We start from the raw sequence: 22,968 nt of genomic DNA, 5'->3' as shown, positions 1-22,968 counted from the left end.
CAAACATCGTAATAGATTTGGTATCTTTTGTTTGTTTGCACAAGTTGTTATCCTGTCACCACAAAACATCTTTGTGCCCGCAGGTTGTTATGTAAACAGATTATGGATATGAATCAGTGAACATGAAAACAAGGAGAGACTTTTGTCGCTGTACTCCGTCTTCTTATTTCATCATACAACAACAACAACAGACACTAAAGAAGGTAAATAACCTGCGCCGTCTCTGTTCTCTGCAGTGTTTCCAAGTGGAGCAAAAGTGACACACTTAATTATGGTCGACACACAAGAGGAGGACGAGGAAGAGGAAGAGGAGGAGGAAGAGGAGGAGGACCTTTCCTGTCCTCGTTCACACTGCAATAAGACAGGATGGACCAGCAGTGAGACATCAGAGATGAACGTGCAGGTTCAGTCAGAGTGAAACATGCTGTTATTATCAGTGTCGATAACGACACAAACAGTCCGTGTTTGACAACAGTGTGTTCATTAGTGGCAGTGAATTAAAGTGAGTGCATTTTAAAATACAGACAGGATATATTCAAAACGAAAAAAGAATAAAACAAACAATAAAAACCCTCGTTAAACTAAACGCCTGCTTAGGGCCCCCTGAGAGCATTTCATTATCTTATTGTTTTATTTTATTTTATTGTTTGTTTGCGATGATAATAACAGTGAGTCTTTTTCTTCACATAATGTATTTTTAATTAAATCTTTTTGTTATCTTGTCACAGTTCTAAAAAAGGTAATATTTGTTTATTTTATTCAACGCCGTCTTATCGTGCATTTGCACTTATTTGTGAATTAACAAGGTGATGGTTTACTCCATTATTTCACTGTTTCAATGTAGTGTGTTATTTTTTTATTTTTAATATTTAATGCTAAAATAACATAGCTGTTTATTTTTTATAACACTTAAATTGTTGTTTTTAGTCGGATGACTCCATATTCACCTCTTTCGTATTCTGCCATGTTAAATGCGAAGTGAAAAATCAACACACATGTCCATTGTTCTGATCTTTAAAGCCATTTAAGATTAAAGTCAGTATCAGTGCAGAATTCCCTTACAACTGCTTTAATGTTGTTGATGAAGGGCCCCAAAAATCTAATTCACCTTAGAGCCCCATAAAGGCTTGGGCCGGTCCTGACCATAATGTATATTCTGCATGTAAATTAAAACATGCAAATAAAAATGTGGAAATTGAATGCACCATTAGTGTCAAAAACAACAACCCTGAACTAGCCCTTTAAAGGTAAGTCTATTGTTGTCTTTTTTTGGGTTCAAGTTTTAAAGACACTGACGTCTGTCATGTCAGGACTTCTGTCTGCTGCTGGACCAACACTTCCGGCGAGGACAGGCACGCGTCCAGCAGGAAAATAATAAAGATCCTGTCCATAGTTTGAGAGAGTCCCGGAAGTTGACGACTGGACCCAACAAAATAAAAGCGCTAAACTTCAACTTCACAACCTGACAACAAAAACTGAGCTCCTCCAATATTTGTGATAATATATATATATATATATATATATATATATATATATATATATATATATATATATATATATATATATATATATATATATATATATATATGAGGAGTTTTGTCTCGTTACATTTGAATAAGTAAATGATATAATAGTTATTTAATATTTGTAATTTCAATTGGTTTATTAAAATTAATTTATTTAGTATGAGCAGATTGTATGCTAATATCGCTTATGCTTTTTTTCTTTACACTGGAACATTTTTCATCACGTTAAAGTTTTTTTTATGTTAAAGTCTTCACTTTAAAGTGTTTTCACATCAAATTTGTTTTCACGTTAAAGTGTTTTCACATCAAATTTGTTTTCACGCCACACATGCTTTCACGACACACATGTTTTCTCATTTAAATATTTTCATGTTAAAGTGTTTTTACCTCAGTGTTTTCACGTTTCAAATGATCTCTTAGCGCGTTAGATGTGATGAATGTGGTGTGAACTCACAGTTTTACTCAAGACACGCTTCCATGGCCTTTTCTGTTTGTTGTGATCTGCTGTGTCATCATAAGGTATCGATAATTCTGTCACACTGGAGCTGTATATTTTAGTTTAGTCCTCATGTTCAGATAATGGACGTTTCCCCTCGCTGTATGCCTGTGCTTTTATTTTTAAAACATTGACCGGAAGTGCCATTCGTCTCCATTGCAGGTGTTTTCACACTGGTGCGTCCAGGCGGCGGAGGCTAAAATACACACACACACACAAAGAAAGGTATCTATAAGGATATGTTTGTGTTGGAGCCTCGTCTCGTGTTTGAACAGGTGATGTGTTGCGTGTTTTTCAGTGGGAAACTACAGGTGAAGCCGTGTCACCGTGAGTGGAGCGTGGACGACTCGGTCCATCCTCTCACATCAGCTGCGTGTCGACGGACATGGCTTTAAAAAACGCGAGCTAAGCCTTTAAATGGAGGCGTGTGGTGTCGCTGCGTGAGCTGGGTGTTTATCCCGGGTTTTGACGCAGTAATGGGGACACCTCCGCTGCTGTTGCTGCCGCTCGCTCCTTCACTTCTTCGCCTCAAAGTTTGGTTCCTCTGTCGGAGGCTGCTCAGGCGGAGTGTTGGGGGTCCCCTGCTACAACTGCGACATCGCCCACGCACGTCCTTTCCCCCCGACTCGGTTCGGTCTGTAGCAGGCGCCTCGTGTCGTGTCTTGTGGTCCCGTCTCCGCTCCGCAGTGTCGGGCAGAGCTAGGCCACATCAGCCGGACTCTTTAACCGGATCGTTTCCTTTGTCGCAGCCCGACGGAGCTAAAAATACACGGCTGAGTGCAAACACGAGCCGGGGTCAGAAGTGAGCGTTAAGGAGGAGAGAAATGTTCGCCGATGAGCGCGAAATATCCCGTGTGACAGTCACTCTTGGGCACCTTCACGCTGACGGACGCGGGTCAACATCCAGCACGGGCCTGGTAGTTAAAACGACGGAAATGTCTATGGAGTCTGGGGTGCACGGTTGCAGTGTAAAGGGCTGTTACAGTTGAAGAAAACTCAACGCAAGGGTCCATTAAGAAAACGCTTAACTTGTGTTTGCTTGGTGATAACAGTGTGTATTCATGATAACGTGACGTGGTTTTGTCCAGGAAGTGTCTGTTATATTCGGTGTATAATCGGGCAACATTCATGCCAGATAACCTGTCGTTTTTTGCTGCTTTTAGTGAGTAACTGCTGTTTTACTCTGTTCACTAATACACGTGACCTTTGCACCCTAAATCTCTTAAATCATGTGTCCTTGTTCCTCAGGCTCGGTATGTCGGATGAAGATTCCCGTGCCAGCACTAGCTCTTCATCCTCTTCATCTTCAACTCACCAACAACAACATCAGCAGCAGCAGCAGCAACAACAGCAACAACATCAGCAGCAGCATCAGCAGGAAGCAACATCTCCCCCAAAGAAACGAGAAAGCAAAGCCAGCATGAGCAAAACGTCCAAACTGCTCACCACCAGTGCTAAAAGGTGACTGATGACAGGAATCATGGTCAAGTTTCACTCACCTACACCTCTTCATATTCATACACCGCTCTGGTCGAGAGGCTCACAGCTGTTTTAGGGTGCGTTCACACTGGTGTTGTTGTCTGTGTTGTCTGATGTGGTACATGTGGGTCTGAGGACTCAGATGTGAACTAAGGAACGAACCAGGGTCTGGCACGGCCCGACTCTTCTTCCTATGCCAGTTTAAGTCTCCAGTACATTAGGATTAACTCGTCATTAGACTGTATTTTCTGGCTGAAAACAGCTTTTTTGTGTGTGTGTGTCCCTCTGTTAACCGCTTACGTCCCACACCAAATCCCATAGAGAAAATGAACATGTTTGCCTCACAGCACGTGAGAGTTGTTGAGCCACTGCTGTTTCCATCAGTTAAGGTCCATCAGTTAAAAATGTGTTATTTTGTGACTTACATTAATGACACAAACCTAACAAACGTGGCAGCGGTTCACTAGTATGTTGTGTGGTGAAAATGCTGATTTTCACTATGAGGTTTGGTGAGGGAGAGTGTTCAGGTTTACAAACTTAATTTTCTGGTCACAAAAGGTGGTTTCCCAGTGAGATAAAGCAACAAGCATAATTCTTAAGATGTCATTGACTCAAACTGGTGTAGATTTTGTCAGGTGTGTCTTTTATTAAATGGCTCAAATCAGTTTCCTGTTTTGTCCCAGCTGGCAGCCACGTTCTCACTGAGATTGAGTCTTGTATGTCGAAGGCTGATTTTCCCCTTTATATTCCCATGATGATGATGATGACGACGACTGTGTATCAACATCCTCCAACAGCTGGAAACAAAGACAGACTTGTTTCCCTCTGTGAATAGGTTTTACATTTTGAATTCCATGAAGGTTTTCTTTCATTTTTCCAGCAGCTTAGACGAGTCATGAATCCCCGAGTTTGATCAGCGCCTCCGTCCTGATTCACGCTCTCTTTTCTTATTTTCCTTTTCTTTTGCCTTTGCAGAATTCAGAAGGAACTGGCCGACATCACGCTGGACCCACCTCCAAACTGCAGGTCAGTCAACCAGTGTGCAGCATCACTACATCTGGATCGCCGATGTTTGGCTTGTTGGTTAATGTGTTTTGAAATGATTCGTGGGTTCAGAGGAACGAGTGACTGCCTAACGCTGACTTGTTGACGCGGCGTCCCGGGCGTCCTGTGTTTTTAGATCTGCTGTGAAGACGTTCTCCCTGGGTGTCACTCAGATTCCTGACATTCCAGGCCGAGTATAGTAGTGTAATTAGTTCCAAACAGGGTTGGACAGATTCTTTTTCCTAAATGTGTTTCACTTAAACCATTTGGAAAACACTTAATGATGTTTTGTTGATTTTTTTTTTTTTGATGATGACCGTTAAAGACCTGGTCAGCTGATTTTGTGTGCGTGTGTGTATGTGAGTGGACTCGGCTTCCCTCACTGTTGATGCTGTTGTTTGTTGTGTTCACTGCTGATGTGAGCAGTGGTCTCTCTCTCACACACACACACACACGCACACACACACACCTCTGCAGTGTGTTAGCAGCCTGTGTGTTCGAGACTTCTGAGGTTTTCTCAACAGCTTCTTCATATCTATAAAAAGCTTCCTCCCTGGAGAGGAAGTGGCTGCTCGGTTCTCTGTGCTCTTACTTCACAAACAACTGAAAGCCGCTGCTGCACAAATGGAAGTTTGAACAAGTTCCTCTCCTCTGTTTTCAGTATTAGTTGGGTAGTAAATGGAAGTAGAAGTTCCCTTTTATCTCGTATGTCGGCTACAGGTACAGCAGAATAATGGCGTTCCATTACTCTGCGCAGGGTCCTTGAAAGATTTAGAATTTTGTGCAATAAAGAAGTCAAACTTTCACCACCGACGACCCTTTGCGTTACCGTAATTGTGCGACGGTTCGTGCTGTCGGAGAAGTTGCGAGTCAAATACAACATGTGGTTATTACGGTAGATTTACTCGCGCTGTCGCAGGAAGCCGCAGAATCAGCGTCTTTGTCACCAGAGAGGAAAGAATTGGAAAAAACACCCGTACATACAGTAGTTTCAATTTTTCAACCTGCTTTTTGGACATTGATACAAAAACTCAAACAAAATGTTATGTTAAATGTTTTATACTGTTCAAATTACAAATTTAACATGCAAAATCTGGTGTTCATGCTCAATTAGACAATTAAAACTTTTGGTTTTCTCAGTAAATTGTAAGTAACTGCCAGATATTGCAAAATCACTTACATTTTCTGACCCTTTTATAGTTAAAATAAGACAAAAGACATTTTGAGGCTTAGGTGTGAAAGGGTTAAGTTGATATTTATGTAAAAGTTGTTTGTTACGACGCCACCTACTGTTTCGTGCCCTGCGTTGCTTGATGTACGTAGACGAGGACAAACGTTGATGTGAGATTCCGTGACGCCTGGGAAATGAAAATTCCCCAAATCTCTGTGTCACCAAAGAAAGTGACAAAGACTGACTCTGACCCAGATCCCACGGACAATCACTTGTCCAGATACCAGAGCGTGCTGCAAGTCAAATAAAAGTGAACATCGCAAAAAAAAAGTTTTTCCCCTGGAAAATGAGTGATTTATCACTCACACACTGTTAGCGTGTCATCAGTCTTGGTTGCAGAGGTGCAGGAGTATTTGCGTTAAATGCTATGGATTGTTCAGTTCTCGTGCGGCGCTGACAGAACATTTTCAGCCTCATTATTGGATGGCATTGTATCGTGGAGGCGGGCTTGGTCTTTGTCTTGGCACTCGAGTAAAGTGGAGTCATTATGTTGTCTCAGTCGGGCTTATTACAGTGATTCTCCCTGTCATTACAGTGGAGTTGTAAGCAGGTAGTGATGATTGAAAATGAAGCTCTCTCTCTGTGTGTGTGTGTGTGTGTGTGTGTGTGTGTGTGTGTGTGTGTGTGTGTGTGTGTGTGTGTGTGTGTGTGTGTGTGTGTGTGTGTGTGTGTGTGTGTGTGTGTGTGTGTGTGTGTGTGTGTGTGTGTGTGTGTGTTGAGATGTAGAAAATGGATTTATTTTCAGATGAGAGATAATGACGATAATGTGCACAGAGAACAGATTATTTTGATCTGTGTCATCATCATTAGTTAGGCCTTTTACACCGACTGATGTCAAGTCACACTTTTGCCAAGAAATCAATATGAAGTCATATCTGTGCGGTGTTTTCTTTCTTCTGTATGTGTTAAAGTCATCGTTTGAGGTTTTATCAAGTGATTTAAAGTCCATACTTATGATTTTTCAGCTTCATGGATGTGTATATTATATGATTTCTTCGCTCCATGTAACAAATAAATCCTTTGAGAACATCATTTCCAACATTTTTATGGACCAAACAAGTGCTGGATTAATCAAGAATTAATAAACTATGAAAATAATTGTTAATTGCAACCCGAGATGCAACCAATTCATTCATACAGCATACATAAAAGGATGCAATTATACATACTAATCTACTTGGAATATACAAAGTGCAGTATAAAAATGTATAATCCTTAATTTTTCCCCATAAAATCAATGAAAGGGCATTGAGGCAAAACAGAGACAGCCAGATGTTTCTGCCTCTGTTTAATTTAAAACCACTTAAAAAGTGTCCAATATAATCAGATCCTTCAGTTTCAAACAGTTTAGTTTGTTCCAGAACGAAGAAGGCGCACATGTAATCGCCTTTTTACACAATTCTATTGGAACTGGCAATAGGAATAAGACTAGTCCTAATAATAATGATGTTAATAATAATAATAATAATAATAATAATAATATTATGTCCTAAAACATATACTTGTAGTTTTATCTTGCTGTCAAACAGAAAAACTTGGAAGTTGGTAAACCGCTTCCTCTCCTGCAACAAGCTCACAGGGACACAGGAGCTGCAGTGTTTGTTACACATGTGTGTCACGAAGAAAAGTCTGAATGAAGAGTTTTAAAACCCCGTGGTGACATAATAACAGTTGAACTTAATGATGGAAGCAGCAGTGGATCAATACATCCAGAAAATCACTGCTTTTCTCTATGGACTTTGGTGCTGTGGAGTGAGAGGTTTACAGAAACAAAAGAAACTCCAGTTTGAGATGAAGTGAGACACACGTTGTTAATGTGTGGATTTTTATTACATCAGCTTTGTTGATGTTGTTTCCGCTGGCGTCCCTGCTGCCAGTAAGAGAGAGTGTGTGTGTGTGTGTGTGTGTGTGTGTGTGTGTGTGTGTGTGTGTGTGTGTGTGTGTGGCTGGTAAACGGAGCTCAGACGTTCTTGGTGCCTCCATACAAAAATAAACTGAACTGCCCCTTTAACGTGTACATACTGTGTGTGTGTGTGTGTGTGTGTGTGTGTGTGTGCGCTGCAGATGAAGTGTATGAACTTAGTCAGCGTCTCCTCTCCTCTGCAGTGCTGCAGGAGGATAAACCACAGTGTGTCTCTCTCAAAGGTTAAAGGCCTGGAAAAAAGTGAAGCAGCTAAAATGTCAGCAGTGTGTATGTGTGTGTGTGTGTACTTGTATTTGTTACCTCTTAAGGACCTTTTCTGGCATAAACACTGACCTTGTCAATACGCCCGGGCACTATATTCATATATTACTTTTGTTTATTTGTTATTTTGCTGCTTTTAAAGGCTGTTGCATTGATGATCGTCACATTTATTGCAACATATTGAATAAATTGGTGAAATTCACTAAATATTGTATATTAAATATTATATATATGTGTTGATTTAAAACTATGTGTGGTAGCAGAATTTGACCATATTTATTGTCAATTTCACCGTTTCTAACATTAAAAAAAAGCCAAAGACATAAAGCAGGTGTTATAATGAAAGGTTATAATATTAAGTGTGGTTTTTTTTAAGATCATGTAATACAGACCAAAAACGGTATGTGTATATGTGTGAAACTGGCAGGGACTAACTTAATTTGTTAATTAAAATATCGGTATTTGCCCTGGGCGTCTCAATTATCGCATTACAAGGAAGGACAGCGATATATCGCCAAATCAATCAACCACAGAGACCAAAACCTGGTCCTAATGAGGAAGAACCTCATTTCTGAGGATGTGGTTAAGTTTAGGACTAAGATTTGAGTTGTCAAAATGACAATATTACTGACTCACACAGCACTGGGTGGCCTTTGTGTGTGTGTGTGTGTGTGTGTGTGTGCTTGTATTTATATTTTTGTGGGGACATTTTGTCTGGGCCCCTGCAACTTTAAAGGACTTTTTCAGGGTTAAGACCTGGTTTTAGGGTGAGGGTTTGAATTGGGTTTGTGCTGGGGTTAGGTTAAGGGTTAAGTTAGGGTAAGAGTTAAGGTGAGACACTTTGTTGTGATAGTTAGGGTAAGAGGCGAGGGGATGCATGATGTCAGTGATGTGTCCTCACGAGGGGTGAACAATTGCCAAAATATGTCAACATATCATTTTAGATGAATTATTGTCTTGGTCTTTACACATCTTATTCCTCAGACTGAAGGGGACATGTTTGTCTCTCACAGATCTGCACAAATATCACACGGTTATCATTTTTAAATATGTTTTTCGAATGAAAATGAGATCGCAGTAGCAGTTCCTGGCAAAATAATCGTTCAGCCCTTGTCCTATAAAAACGAATGTGTGTGTGTGTGTGTCTCAGTGGCAGGCGGGGAGGAAGCCCCATCTTGTGTGTGTGTGTGTGTCTTAGTCTGGTTGATGAAACCACATCTATCATGTCATGTTGTTGTTGTTGTGATTGTGATTGTGATTCCCCTCCAGGGTCAGTGTCTCCCTGCAGGAATCCTGTTAACTCTCTGTTAATGAAGTGCATTCCTCTGAGGGACGTGTGGTATTTGTGTGTTCCTGTGAGTGTGTGAGTGTGTGTGTGCGTGCGTGTGTGTTACTGTATGTGTATTACTGTGTGTTTGTTACTGTGTGTATGTGTGTTGTGTTACACTCTTGGCCTCAGGTCAGTCCTCGTGTTCACACTAACACGTTGTCCTTTTTGACCTTCAATGTCATTTATTGTGTGAATATCATGAAAAGTGCGCTGCACGGTGAAGTACGAGGTAAATTATAGTCGCCATCACTTTCCACAGCTGCTGTGTGTGTGTGTGTGTGTGTGTGTGTGTGTGTGTGTGTGTGTGTGTCGGCAAACATCTGCTCCAAGGTGAAGGAGCAAGAACATCACCAGAATGTAAAGCTGTAGTACGTAACCTCTGGGCTTTGATGGCCTCCGTTTGCTCTGCGTTAAGTTCTAAGATGAATTTGTTGGCGTTTCAGTTTTTAGTGGATTAATGATCTGTAAATTGATTATTCAGAGTAAATGTGTCCTGTGCGTGTCCGTCCTTGTCCCCACAGCGCTGGTCCCAAAGGAGACAACATCTACGAGTGGAGGTCGACCATCTTAGGTCCTCCAGGCTCCGTGTACGAGGGAGGAGTGTTTTTCCTGGACATCGCCTTCACACCAGATTACCCCTTCAAACCACCCAAGGTCAAACATCACTTATTCTAACTAGCTGTGGAGCACTACTAGTACTCGTGTTAGTATTAGTAGTAGTGCTTAACATATTTCCTGGACAAACAACCCTCTCCTAGTTTTTATTGTTTCCTTCAAAGCCTAAAGTCAGTTGTCGAGTATTAAAACATTCAAACATTTTTTTAACCTTATAATAAAGTCAAAAATCATGTCACTTTTTAAACGTACAACAACGCTAACTAACTGATCACATGATAAATAAATATTATAATATAACAAAAATTGTTGTTTAAGCGATTTATAAATGAGACAATTAACAAAAAAAATAGTTTGGTAACACTAGATAAGTAATATATAATCATAAATCATAACAGAAATGTCTCATTTAACAGATCCTAACATGCATTATATATTTTATATCGTTCAATTTGTCATTTCTGTTACAAAATCAGGTTTTTTCAATTACAGACATTAGAATGTCTTGATTATTAATAAATAATAAAAATTGGTTGTTGAAATAATGTTAAAAGTCCATAATTTATTTTACCATAAAATATTCTAAATCTGTTTGTAGACAGAGCAAATATGAGCTTAAAGCTTAAAGGGTCTTAAAATCAAAATTACCTGAGACATCGCAATAATAATATTTATGATGATGCTTTACATCATTTCAAAATAAATGTGTTTATGGAGGATTATGTTGTCATGAGGATTAATATATGCTAAAAAAAAGTTTTTTAGAACTGTAAAATATGGTGACATTTATGTGGAGGTGTTAGACAGGATTGTAGCTTCAGTCTAAACCTTTTAGTCATTTTATTTTAGATTTTTATTTGTTGCATTTGAACAGCAAGAGACTCGGATAAAAAAAGTAAAAGTAGATATAAAAGTGTAGAAACTAGAAAATCAAAACAAAAACTAGTATCTACTGTTACGGTTTGTTCTTATCCAAACAAAAATAAAACGAGCAATCTAAGTTTATCGCAGTTCTTACTGCACACACTGACATTAATGGTGATAAAGTTTGTGTGTACTGTATGTCAGCAGGCAGCGGTCATGTTCATGTGTGCCACTAGAGGGCACACAACCTAATGAAATCAGCAGCTCGCGACCTGTGAAGGAGTTGTCACAACCAAATTTCATTCAAAAAATGTAGGAATTTCCTTTTTCGCATTTTCAAACATTCTCCTTTAAATGAAAAGGGTGAATAGGGACTTTTTAAGAAAAAAATGTATGATGTTACTCTGTATTTTGGCTTGATTCTTGTCATTCTGTACGGCTTCTGTGATGGAATACGGATGAAGGGATGAATGCAAACCCTGCAGACGTCTCCTGAAACAGTCACAGTTACACAACACTACTGCACAAAGTGTCTGAAAATGTCTGTAGTGAAGTTTGTAAGAGATCTGTAGTTGATGGATGTGTGTGTGTGTGTGTGTCCAGGTGACGTTCCGCACGAGGATCTACCACTGTAACATCAACAGTCAGGGCGTGATCTGTCTGGACATCCTGAAGGACAACTGGAGTCCTGCCCTCACCATCTCCAAGGTCCTGCTGTCCATCTGCTCCCTGCTGACCGACTGCAACCCTGGTGAGAACACACACCCACACACACACACACACTCTCGCACGCACGCACGCACGCACGCACGCACGCACGCACGCACGCACGCACGCACACACGCACACACACACATCCAGCCTAAATGAAGCCTTATCTCGAACCTTAACCTCACCCCAAGTCAAACCTTGGCTCTAAACCAGTTCCTCAGAAATTAGGTACTACCTCACTAGGACCAGGTTTTGGTCTCCATGAGGACTACTGGTCCTGGCAAAGTCAGTATTTATCCCAGAAAAGATATCAAATAGAAGAACACACACACACACACAAACTCCTGATTAGAGCCACTGAATCTGCTAAATATATTGTTCTCAGATAAATTAAATTAAAGTCACAAGTTGTATCTTTTATTTAAATTTTTCTGGCTCCATAACATGTTTCTAAGTGAAATTCTTTTAAAAAAGAGTGTTGCTTGTTTTGTTTGTTTACAGCGGACCCTCTGGTAGGAAGCATCGCCACACAGTACACAACAAACAGACCCGAACACGACAGGATAGCCAAACAGTGGACCAAACGCTACGCCACATAATCACAACAGCGACCCCTGGTGGGATGTGGTGGAGATAGATGTGGAGGTGTGAACTCGGGGTGGGGGGTGTGTGTGTTTTTTTTGTTTTTGTTTTTTTTTAATCTCAGAATTGAAGTCTTATCTCCTCTCTCTCTCTCTCTTTGTTACCTTTGGCCCAACTATAATCACACCTGATGTGTTTTGAGTTTTTTTTTTTCTTCTATTGTTGTTTTTAAGCTCGTGCTTGAAGGATCAACATTAAAGTGAAAGTTCAGGTTTTGTTTTTGAAGTGCGATTGTATGAGGTACAGACAGTCAGCGCCGACCGTGGACGCACAAGACAAATCCTTAGATGGCATTTTCTGACATTTTTACTCTGCCACACCAAAGTCCATAGAGGAAACCAGCGTTTTTAGCCCATGGAGGCACAGGGCTGGTCCACTGCTGCCTCGTGTGGTCAGTTTGTGTCACTGTAGTAAATCAGAACAAAGGATTTCAAACACCAGAGTCCCAAAATAACACATTTGAACTCACTGATGGAGGCAGCAGTGGATCAAAAGCTCCTGTGTCTCTGTGACGTTAAAATCACAGATTTTCTCTATGGGGTTTAGTGTGGGAGAGCGTGTGGTTTACAAATTGACAGCACCTCATACAAACACACTTCAAAAAAACAACCTGAACTAACCCTTTAATACTTGAGTGCTTGATGAAATGTGTCGCAACATGATTCCGAACCCCGTCACTGTAAACTCTCACTCCCCCTGCTGTCTGAACGGGTGCGTTACACGTGTTGAGATGATGATGACCGGATGACCGGATGTTTGGATGTCAGTTGTGGTTTGTGTCGTCGTGTTCCCGATGAACGGCTGTTTATTTTCACCCTGTAAACATGTGAACAACACGACCGAGTTCGGTTTGATCATTTCAACCCCCCGCTTCCCCCCACCCGCCAAAATAAAACTCTGAGATGGTTTAATATGAAGAGGCTGTATTTTATTCAGAGCGTCATTTAAAAACAGAACCGTTTAGTGTTAGCACGGAAACGTTGTCTCACTACAACCTCTGCTCTATCAGCAGCACGTCACATTATTATTATTATTATTATTATTCTTATTCTTAAACATGTAAGACACAGGAGACAGCGTAGCTCATTCATTACATCAAGGAATGTGGCTCATTAAAGTGACAAAAATAAATTAGTTAAAAAATAAATATTTATTCTCAACACTGATTCCTACTATTTAAAAAGGCACAAACACACACACACACACACAGTAGCAGCCCTACAGATTCTACAGGCCGGACACACACAGGAGTGCAGCTCATGTCTGGCAGACATTGTGAAATCATACATGACCAGTGAAGGTAGTATCGTGAACGTCGTTATTGCGATAAAATTGAATATGCGACACAGACAGAGCGGGGACAGACGGGAGTCCCGTCACAGGAACGAACGAAGGATGCGTTTCTTATTTTGCTAGAACTGGAATATGTTGAATTTCAGTTAAATTATCACTTAAAATTTAAAGCTATCAACTGCTCTATAATCTAATGCGGTGATCAATGTAATCATTACATGTTATAACATCTATATCCTAAAGTTCAGTGTTTTGATGCTTGTGATTTTCAAAATAATAAATTGTACAGTCTACGGCTGCAACGATTTAATCATCAGTGGGGTTTTTTTTTTAAACACATTTTTCAGTTTCCAAAATGTGAATATTTCCTCTTTTCTACACTCGAAATCACAAAGAAATCGTTTCAAACTCTTTCTGGACCAAACACCTAATCGATTAATTGATTGTGAAAATAATCGTTAGTTGCAGCCCTAAATAATTAATTTATTCATTCACTCATCACAGACGGGTTAAATGTTAAATTTAACATTAAATATATCCCAGTTTTGGGATCAAGAAAATCTATCAATCTAAATCTATACTCTGAACATGCAACTGATTAGAGAGAAATAACATTAATAATTAATTACATGATTTAACACACAAACAGGACACCAGCTTATTAATAGCTCACGTCATTAAATCTACACCAGCGTAAATCTGTGATGTCTTAATTTTACTTAATCCCATTAAATCCTTTCAAGTGAAAGCTGAAGTATCCCGCTCACTCTCCTGCACCAAAGTCCATAGAGAAAATCAGCGATTTTACATCACAGGGACACAGGAGCTGCTGATCCACTGCTGCCTCCATCAGTGAGTTTAAGTGTCTTATTGTGTGACTTCAGTGTTTAAAATACTTTGATTAGTACATCAGTGACACAAATTGAACACACGAGGCAGCAGTGGACCAGCAGCTCCTGTGTCCCTGTGAGTTAAAATCGCTGATTTTCTCAATGGACTTTGGTGCAAAATGTTTGAAAAAGTAAAAGGTATTTATCACTTAAAGTTTGGAAATGACTGACTCTGAGTGTCGGCGTCAGTATTGGATGTTCTCTCGTTGGTCACATGATCACAGTTAAAGTTAGATCCATTCATAGAGTCACTGAAAGTGCATAAATACATTGTAAATGAGTGCGAGTACGATGGAGGACGACTACAGACGTAAGACTGGCTCGTGAACTTCTTTCAGAACACACACACACATATGAACACAGAACAAAGAAAGGAAAGTAAAAAAAAAGGAAAACATTGATTTCACCATTGTAGTGCAACACGCGTCAAACCAAAACATCTGTGTTTGGAACATGTCAAGTCTTTGGTACTAAAGTGCTTTTTTTTTTTTTTTTTTTCTTAAAAGGGAAAAAAAGGCTTTGACTGCTCGCTGGAGTGGAAGAGCTTTCACTTAAGGGTGATAGAAAAGCTTCAGATGTGGTTTTGGTTTGTTGTTGACACCGAGGTTTGGTTTTCCCGAAGAAAATAAATAAATAAAAAACCTGTAAACTCAACTAAAATTAAAAACTGTTTTGAAAATGAATCACTTCAGAAAGTAGACATATTTAAAGTAATTAGTTCAAGTACTGTACACGCCCCCTGTGCTACAACCAGATTGAGACATGGATGCTTTAGAATGCATTCAATGCTTTATGTCACTGTTGTCTGAAACAGATGTTTGGAAAGTCCTCACTCCTCTGCACCAAACTCCATAGAGAGAGTGTTTTTAGCCCATGGTAGCATGAGAGCTGCTGGTCCACTGCTGCCCCATGTGGTCAGTTTGTGTCCCTGTATTAATCTGAACGAAGGACAGAAGTCACAAAATAACTGTTGAATTTACTGATAGAGGCAACAGAGGATCAACAACTGCTGTGTGTTGTGATGTAAAATCGCTGATTTTCTCTATGGGGTTTGGTGTGGGAAGAGTGAGAGGTTTTCAAAGCCACACAGAAGTTCAGTTTCCAGTCGGAAAAGGCTGTTTAACTGTGAGATAAAGCAACAAATGTGTTCTTCAGATACCGAGATAGATTATTAGAGTGAGTTTTTTTTTAGGTAAGTTTGTGGCTCCATTTCCACCAAGTGGTCCAGTTCAGCTCGGTATGGGTTTGTTTCCATCGCCAAATGTCGCCCCAGTTTTCTGAACTGAGCTGAACTGAAACGCCTGGTGTGGAAAGGAGGCTTTTTGGCAGCCATGTTCTCAGCGAGAGGGAGCGCTAGTGTGTCCGTACTTCATACAACTACAGTGTTGCATATTGCAGCTTTAAACACGTCATAGAGTACATTACAGGTTTTTACAACATGTATTTCTCCTGCCCTCTTTATGTTGGGACAAACTCATTCTGACTCCAGCCTTGATTCTGATGTGCATGTAAACAAAAAAAAATGAACGTGTATAAATCAAAAGTACACACAGCGTCGGCGTAAACATACGGGGACGGTTGGAGCTTCACATGTCGTTGGACGGCGTGCCCTTGCTCTTGCGTCCCGGCAGAGGGAAGGAGGATTTGCTCTGTGGCTGAGTGAGGCGGCTCGTCAGCTGCGTGAAAGGCTCGATCAGGGAGTTGCGCTCCGTGACGCTCACCTCCCACAGCTTCACCTTCTCTCCTCGGGCCCACTGCTGCGCCACCTCCTGGTCGACCTGCCGATGCTCCCGCAGGTCCGTTTTATTCCCCAACACCACGACTGTCACCTGAGGACACCACACACACACATTCACTGGTTCAATCTCGGGACGGGGCAAGGCACCCAATCCGGTAGACAACGACACATTAGCCTTAATTTATTATTATAATTTATTAATTAAAGTGTCGTAAAGTGTCGTAAAAACCAAGTTGGAGCTGAAAATTTGGTGGAATTTTTTTTTTTTTTTAACAGATACGATAAAAGCAATTTGTAACATAAAAAGACAAACATGAATAAAGGCAGTCAGGGAGTTCCAAACCCAAACATAAAACCGTGACTCTGAACAAAACACTTCACTTAATAACACATGCATGTGGTTATTACAGCCGGGCATATTTGTTAGTATCACACAGTTTCTGTGGTAACCTTGATTAATATATTCTCTGCTAGAGAGAAATACTTCTTCCACCTCTTTTTTATCTCTGGATTTGTCAATTTCCTTCTTCAGGAAATCCACTTTCTTGAACGACTCCAAGCTGTCGACGCTGTAGACGAGCACAAAGCCGTCTGCCACAGAGTAGTAGTGCTTGGGCAGGTCTTGGCCATTGTTGAGGCCCTTGGTGTCGTAGAGCCTCAGCTGTTCCTTCACACCGCGGTCGGTTTCCACCGAGGCCACGTACACGTCTTCCTGTGTCTCACTGGACTCGGAGCCTGGAAAAGGAAAACACACTTTAAGTAAATATGGCCAAAAAAAAAGACCAGAAACATGCTCCATGTACCTCAAACACTGGGTTGGCACCCTCAGGTGGGTCATGGGAGATTTGTTTTGGGTCCCCAAACTTATTCACTGAATTTCCCCAACCTTTTAGTTGTGATTTATGTGATAAAATGAAGGCTATCTAAGACATCTAACACATTTTCATAGGGACACAGAAGCCAGTACTTAAGCAGTGAATGGCAGACGATGTAAGTGTTTTTATTTAGATAATCATCGGTCTTTCTTTTTCTTTTTTTATCGACAGCGCTTTCAATAGTTGTGTCCAGTGTATTGGTATAAATTTAGGCTGAATTACCAACTGATATTAGAAATATTCACTTCACTGTGTTGTTTTCTTACCTACACTGTGATTTCCATACAGCAACTGCTCCAAAATGGCTGTTTTCCCAACGGCTGCTTGTCCACACACCACAACCTTACAGCCTTTTCCCATCTCGAGCCTGCGGTGCACAAGCACATGAAGTCATGTTATTTACACTTACACCGTGTTTCACTGTTTTTTAACATTTAACCGGTAGACGGATTATTCACTACAGATAACTGAAACGTCATTGAGGTAGTTTCAGATATCTCCACTTCAGTCAACATGACGTCACACATTCCAGATTCAAATATCTACAAATGTAATTTTAACTATCTGAAACGTAAGATATCTAAAAAGACAATGTAGATATCTTCAATTGAAGATAATTAAAAATAGACTAGTTAAAATGACCGGAAATATCTGGAACTGGAATTAGAGATATCTATAATGACAAAACCCATAAACAGGAATGGCAAGATAGACGTAATTCTGACTAGTAATAACTGAACTAGTAATAACTGTAGTTTGTACTCCTAACAATGGCGTTACAAATATCTACATCCACTATCCAGTCACAATGAAATCACGTCTGGTCAAAGACAGTCAAACTTGGCGATTAAATGTTAAAGCCACTCGCCATATTTCACTGACAGAAACAACTCTGACTGTAGCAGTGGCTATGACAGCATATTGTTGTTGTTTAGCCTAGCTTAGCGAGCTAACAGCTTAGCCGCAGTGTCACGAGGAAACGCACCGTTAACAGTCCGGTCGCGAACACACACTCCCCAGTACATTCAGATAAAAAATCCGTATCTGAATTTGAAAAAAATTAAATAAAAAAATATATATTTATAGCGTTTGTAGCATCCGAGCTACACCACTCATTCTGTCCTGCTAGCACAACACGTATCGCACCACTGCGCTTGCGTGACTTTTGCTCTCGCTCGTGTTGTTGGCGGCACAGCTGTGTTCACTGCTGTCTCCCACCGTTTGGAGTTGGTATTACATGTACACGAAAGTTCTTGTGGCCGTAGCTGAATTTTCCCAACCATTTATAAAGGGTGTAAATATCGATTTGGTGATATATTGTCGACGTATAATAAATAATAAATGAAGGCCCTACCTTTGGATAAGATGTACGTGTTTTGAATAGATTTGTTTTCAAAGGTGTTTCAGGCATGGTGTTAAATCATATTCACAATAGTTTTTTTCTTTAAAAAGTACAGTTTCTTTCTGTGTGATTATTCTTAAAATTAAAACATGTATCACAGTTTTTGTCTCTCCACTGTGATCCAGTCTCTGCCTCGTGTTTACCACCCTGTCCTTCCTGATCAGTCTTGTGCTTTTATTATTATTCACTGTTAAAAAAATAAATACAAAAAAAATGGATTATAGTCTTGTCCCAATATAATACATACAAATCTAATTTCTGCTATTTTCAAGACCAGATTGGCTTCTAAAACTCAGACAAAAGGTTCAGATTATGGACAGATTTAACAATAACTGTGGATCTCGTTATAAAAGCACGCAAATATGGGTTAGGTCTTTATAAATGGTGTAAAAGAAAGGTCAAGCCAATTCCTTGGCAATGACTACATTTCCCATGAGCACCACAGCGGAAATGCGTCACTGTCGTTTTCAATAAGGCATGCTGGGAAATTACGCTCTCTCTTTCCGGCTGGTACGCCATCATGTAAGCGAGTATTTCTATACTTTTGCACGAATCGAAATCCATTAAAATCGGCAATTTTCTGTCTTCATCAGTCTGTTTCAGCCAGGTTGTTGATTGCGGACACATTTAACGTCAGTTGTTTTTAATTATTTTTTGAAAAATACAATCAAAAACACAGATAATAGCCCTGTTTTAACGGCGCTCAGGTTGCCGTTTCTCCGCTTGCCATTGCTGCCGGCCGCGGTTGTTTGCTGACGTGTTGTCGCTTTTCAAAAATAAACGTAATACTTTTTCGCGTTTTGCCACTTTCGTAAAGGGCACACGCAGTTTATTCGCATGTAAATTCTGTCAATATTGCAGTAAAGTGAGCAGTTGCTATGCAAGTTGCATTAGCGTGCTAGCTTTTAGCTCTAGCCGTCGTTTACACATGTGTGGTATATGTATCGTGCCTCCCATTGTATTGTTGTGTAGTAGAAGTTTATATAGTATATCAAACGTTGATGAACGTGTCATTTAATCAATTGTAAGTGTAAACATGGCTGCCTTTAACCAGCCTAGTAAAACGGCTGTTCTCTTCCACTTGTACTGAGACCTGGTCCTGAATTATGTGTCATTACGACGACAATCGAGCTTGAATTGTATTATACATTTTTATAAGGTTACACTGATTAAGTCTGATTTGAGTGATGCTTTGCCTGTAGAGGAAGTTGACTCTGATGGTGACCATCGGTCTGCATTTAAATCCCAGTTGCTGTGATATTTATTGGAAGTGATGTGATTGTGTGGAGATTTAGATGATGCAATTCCATCTTTTTCTCTAGCTGCTGAAACCCTCTTAATAGTTAGTTCTGACTGGATTCAAATCTGATGTAAATTTGTAAATATTGCAGTCTGGTTGAAATTTAACACGGCCTTAAATCTCTTTTCCCAGTTCAGTTGGAAACAGATCCTGGTTTTCCTGTTTAGATTTCTTTATTACTTTATTATTTTTGCAAGGAGCCAAGTTGACATCTTTCTCATTTGATTCTTTTCACAGATAAGTCAACATGGGAGCGTATAGGTATATGCAGGAGTTATGGCGGAAGAAGCAGTCCGACGTGATGCGCTTCCTGCTTCGTGTCCGCTGCTGGCAGTACCGTCAGCTTTCCAGCCTCCACCGTACTCCTAGGCCCACCAGACCCGACAAGGCCCGTAGACTGGGTTACAAGGCCAAGCAGGGTGAGTGTTGAACTCAGTCAGTTCCTTGTGGTATTTTCCCGCACAAATGTGATATCTCGTTGTCCTCTCCTCGCCCTGCTCATCATGTTTTTTGTTTGGTTCAAACAGGTTATGTGATCTACCGTATCCGTGTGCGCCGTGGAGGCCGTAAACGCCCCGTGCCCAAGGGAGCGACCTACGGCAAACCCGTGCACCACGGAGTTAACCAGATCAAGTTTGCCCGCAGTTTGCAGTCCACTGCTGAGGTACGACCATGTCACACTGCACAAGCAATGTGTTATATTTAAACTATAGATGATTCTGGGTGTTCAGTCTTCTCCTGGAATGTGTTTGTCAGGTGTGGAATTGCATGTTGAAGATTTCAGTATAAACAATAACGCTGAAACTCATGTATGAAAAAGTATGAAGTATGGGTTATGCAGATGGAGGTCAAATTCTGAAGCTCAAAGTTGGATTTTAGCTACATAATGACTGAGCCACATGGGAAAGATAAAGTTTGCAGAGAATCTGATGTTCAGTTGATATGCAGATATTTTACGAGCAAGAAATTACAGTCTTGGCTAAATTGTCGTAAAATCTGATATGATCCATATACCCTAAACGTGTCAGATTTTTCACTTGACACTGGTGACGTGCTGGCATTTTAAATTAAACTTTTGTGACACAATCCTACCACATAAGCTAAAAATGCAGGTTTTTCTCCATGGACTTTGATGCAGTGAGTGCTTTACACACTTGTGTTTACAGTTGGAACCAGGAACCATTTATAACATATTTTCAAGGATACGGTCGATAGTGGGGTTTTAACAGCTCTTTAGAAAAGCAGGTGTCTGTTTTGATTGGTGCCAATGTCGCATTGTAAACAGTATTTGCTTCACTAGTAAAGAAATAAGAGTCAGTCATTGTAGCAGATGGTACAGTGAGCTTTGAGGTTGGGGAAATGGGAAAAATGGGTTTTGGTATATTGGGTAAATGTTAAATATTATGGAAAACAAATTAAAGCAAACCTATTAAATAAAATGCTCAATTACGCATTATGTGTTGAACTTGATACAGAATAGAAAGCATTTGTAAGAAAAGTATTAGCTGTGCGGCTCCTGGGGAAACAATGCTTAAACATTCACCCGTTTCCAGTTACACACTTAACTGCATATACATATAATGCAACTATATATAGTTATAAAAAAACGCCACGAGTGGAGAAAATAACAGCTGCATTTAAAAAACCAAAAAACAAAATATGGATCCATTTAAAAAATACAACCATAAAAACCAGGGCTGCAACTTGTGCTCCTAATCAATGAATCTGTTCTTGATCAACTAATCAGTTAACCAAACCCAAATGGTTCTTTGTGTTGTGTGGTTTTTTTTGTTTAGCAGAATTAATTTTTTTTGTTTTTAATGCTTTTACACTGGTCTTCAGACAAACGCATGCCTGATTTCTTTAGTCTTATTGACTAGAATATTTCCTGCCAAAATCATGGAATTGCTTTTTGAAGTAAATACAATAGCAACACAGAATCAAAGGCTGTGTTTATTTAAATATTTTGGTTTGATCCAAGTGAAACTCATTCCTGATGCCTTTATTTTGTAGGAGCGTGCTGGTCGTCACTGTGGAGGCCTGCGAGTCCTCAACTCCTACTGGGTGGGCGAGGACTCCACCTACAAGTTCTTTGAGGTGATTCTGATCGACCCCTCCCACAAGGCCGTCAGACGCAACCCCGACACGCAATGGATCACAAAGGCCGTGCACAAGCACAGGGAGATGCGTGGCCTGACATCGGCAGGAAAGAAGAGTCGCGGCCTCGGCAAGGGCCACAAGTTCCACGGCACCATCGGAGGCTCCCGTCGCGCTGCCTGGAAGAGACGCAACACCCTGCAGCTGCATCGTTATCGTTAGAGCTCGTCTGTACATTCAAACAAATAAACATCCTTTTTATGGCGACAGTTCTGACTCCCGAGTTTGATTCTGATCATACAGTGACAACATTTTTAATGGTATCTGCTCTGAAACCTTGTGGTAGACCCATTCATTGGTTAGGCAAGGCAGAAATTTGCTCTATTTTAATTTTAGTACTTAAGTACTTAAAACATTAAAGTTGGGTAAAATATTGTGCAAGATATTCTGCAAATTAATTGGTATAAAATGTATAAGGACCCTGAATATCTGATATAGTCGATAGCCTACAAAATTTTTTTTGTAGGCTATCTGGGTTTAGATGGGATTAGATCTATAATATGTATAAAATGTTGTACCTCCCTATATTTTATACATAATTAAATACTTTTACAGTGTAGACATCAAATGATAGAGACAGATGATTTGTCCAGTTTATGCAGACAAACACTTTATCTGGTTATCATACAAATCATAATCAAATCTGAAATATATGGACAAAATTCCCAGATTTCTAAAAATCTATATTGGCCATAGATAAACCCATTTCAGTTGACCTCCATTTATAATCTCTGGTCTTTGATTATTATGCTCTGCTGCTTGTTTCCAGGTCATAAATGCATCTGCTAGTGTGCAGAACATCCACAATGAGCCCATTCACCCGATAAAAGATAAAATAATCAGGATTTTAATATATTCACATTTGGATTAGACACTCGAACTGCAGTGCCATGTTTCAGTTTAATGTAATCATGCTGGTAGAATGTCAATATTATTATCCACAAGTCTGGTTTTGTCTATGTAAAACACACAAGTAGACCCACCTAAGTTGTGCATCTACCACATGCTAATTTGTTTTGTGATAACCATTTTTTGAACCCTCTATCAGACAGTCACCTGTATGGTTGTATGAATGTACTGTATGGGCCTATTATATGTATAGCAGGAGCCAAGTATTTTATTTAACTGGGAAATTACTCACTCTATAGTATTGTGTGCAAACACTATTCATCTACACACTCGCATTCATA

The 22,968-nt window shown here is 40.1% G+C and overlaps 3 protein-coding genes across 7 annotated transcripts; 2 read left to right on the top strand and 1 right to left on the bottom strand.

Moving 5' to 3' along the window:
• The first annotated feature begins 1,115 nt into the window (after nucleotides 1-1,115).
• On the top strand, nucleotides 1,116-13,040 carry LOC131447806 (ubiquitin-conjugating enzyme E2 E1-like). Of its 4 annotated transcripts, none has more exons than XM_058619875.1 (6): nucleotides 1,116-1,247; nucleotides 3,271-3,483; nucleotides 4,477-4,527; nucleotides 9,813-9,945; nucleotides 11,374-11,521; nucleotides 11,983-13,040. In XM_058619875.1, the coding sequence occupies exons 2-6, from the start codon at nucleotides 3,278-3,280 to the stop codon at nucleotides 12,078-12,080; spliced, it is 636 nt and encodes a 211-aa protein (XP_058475858.1). In that variant the 5' UTR covers nucleotides 1,116-1,247; nucleotides 3,271-3,277; the 3' UTR covers nucleotides 12,081-13,040. The 4 variants fall into 4 exon arrangements, with proteins under 4 accessions (XP_058475858.1, XP_058475859.1, XP_058475856.1 ...); XM_058619876.1 differs by lacking the exon at nucleotides 1,116-1,247 and adding an exon at nucleotides 2,214-2,247; XM_058619873.1 differs by lacking the exon at nucleotides 1,116-1,247 and adding an exon at nucleotides 2,232-2,297.
• A 1,451-nt stretch (nucleotides 13,041-14,491) lies between these two features.
• nkiras1 (NFKB inhibitor interacting Ras-like 1) lies at nucleotides 14,492-18,092 on the bottom strand. Its single transcript, XM_058619881.1, has 4 exons — nucleotides 17,905-18,092; nucleotides 17,186-17,286; nucleotides 16,538-16,779; nucleotides 14,492-16,135 (listed from the first exon to the last, which is right to left on the bottom strand). The coding sequence occupies exons 2-4, from the start codon at nucleotides 17,277-17,279 to the stop codon at nucleotides 15,893-15,895; spliced, it is 579 nt and encodes a 192-aa protein (XP_058475864.1). The 5' UTR covers nucleotides 17,280-17,286; nucleotides 17,905-18,092; the 3' UTR covers nucleotides 14,492-15,892.
• Nucleotides 18,093-18,755: 663 nt separating this feature from the next.
• rpl15 (ribosomal protein L15) lies at nucleotides 18,756-21,987 on the top strand. 2 transcript variants are annotated; one of them, XM_058619879.1, is made up of 4 exons: nucleotides 18,756-18,843; nucleotides 19,859-20,040; nucleotides 20,149-20,285; nucleotides 21,635-21,987. In XM_058619879.1, exons 2-4 carry the CDS (start codon nucleotides 19,869-19,871, stop codon nucleotides 21,938-21,940), a joined length of 615 nt encoding a protein of 204 aa, XP_058475862.1. In that variant the 5' UTR covers nucleotides 18,756-18,843; nucleotides 19,859-19,868; the 3' UTR covers nucleotides 21,941-21,987. The 2 variants fall into 2 exon arrangements, with proteins under 2 accessions (XP_058475862.1, XP_058475863.1); XM_058619880.1 differs by lacking the exon at nucleotides 18,756-18,843 and adding an exon at nucleotides 18,931-18,953.
• The last annotated feature ends 981 nt before the right edge of the window (nucleotides 21,988-22,968 follow it).

The sequence above is a fragment of the Solea solea genome, chromosome 20, assembly GCF_958295425.1.
Source record: "Solea solea chromosome 20, fSolSol10.1, whole genome shotgun sequence".
NCBI classification, from domain to species: Eukaryota; Metazoa; Chordata; class Actinopteri; order Pleuronectiformes; family Soleidae; genus Solea; species Solea solea.
The sequence above is the reverse complement of the archived record's forward strand: the minus strand, read 5'-3'. Positions and strand labels throughout refer to the sequence as shown.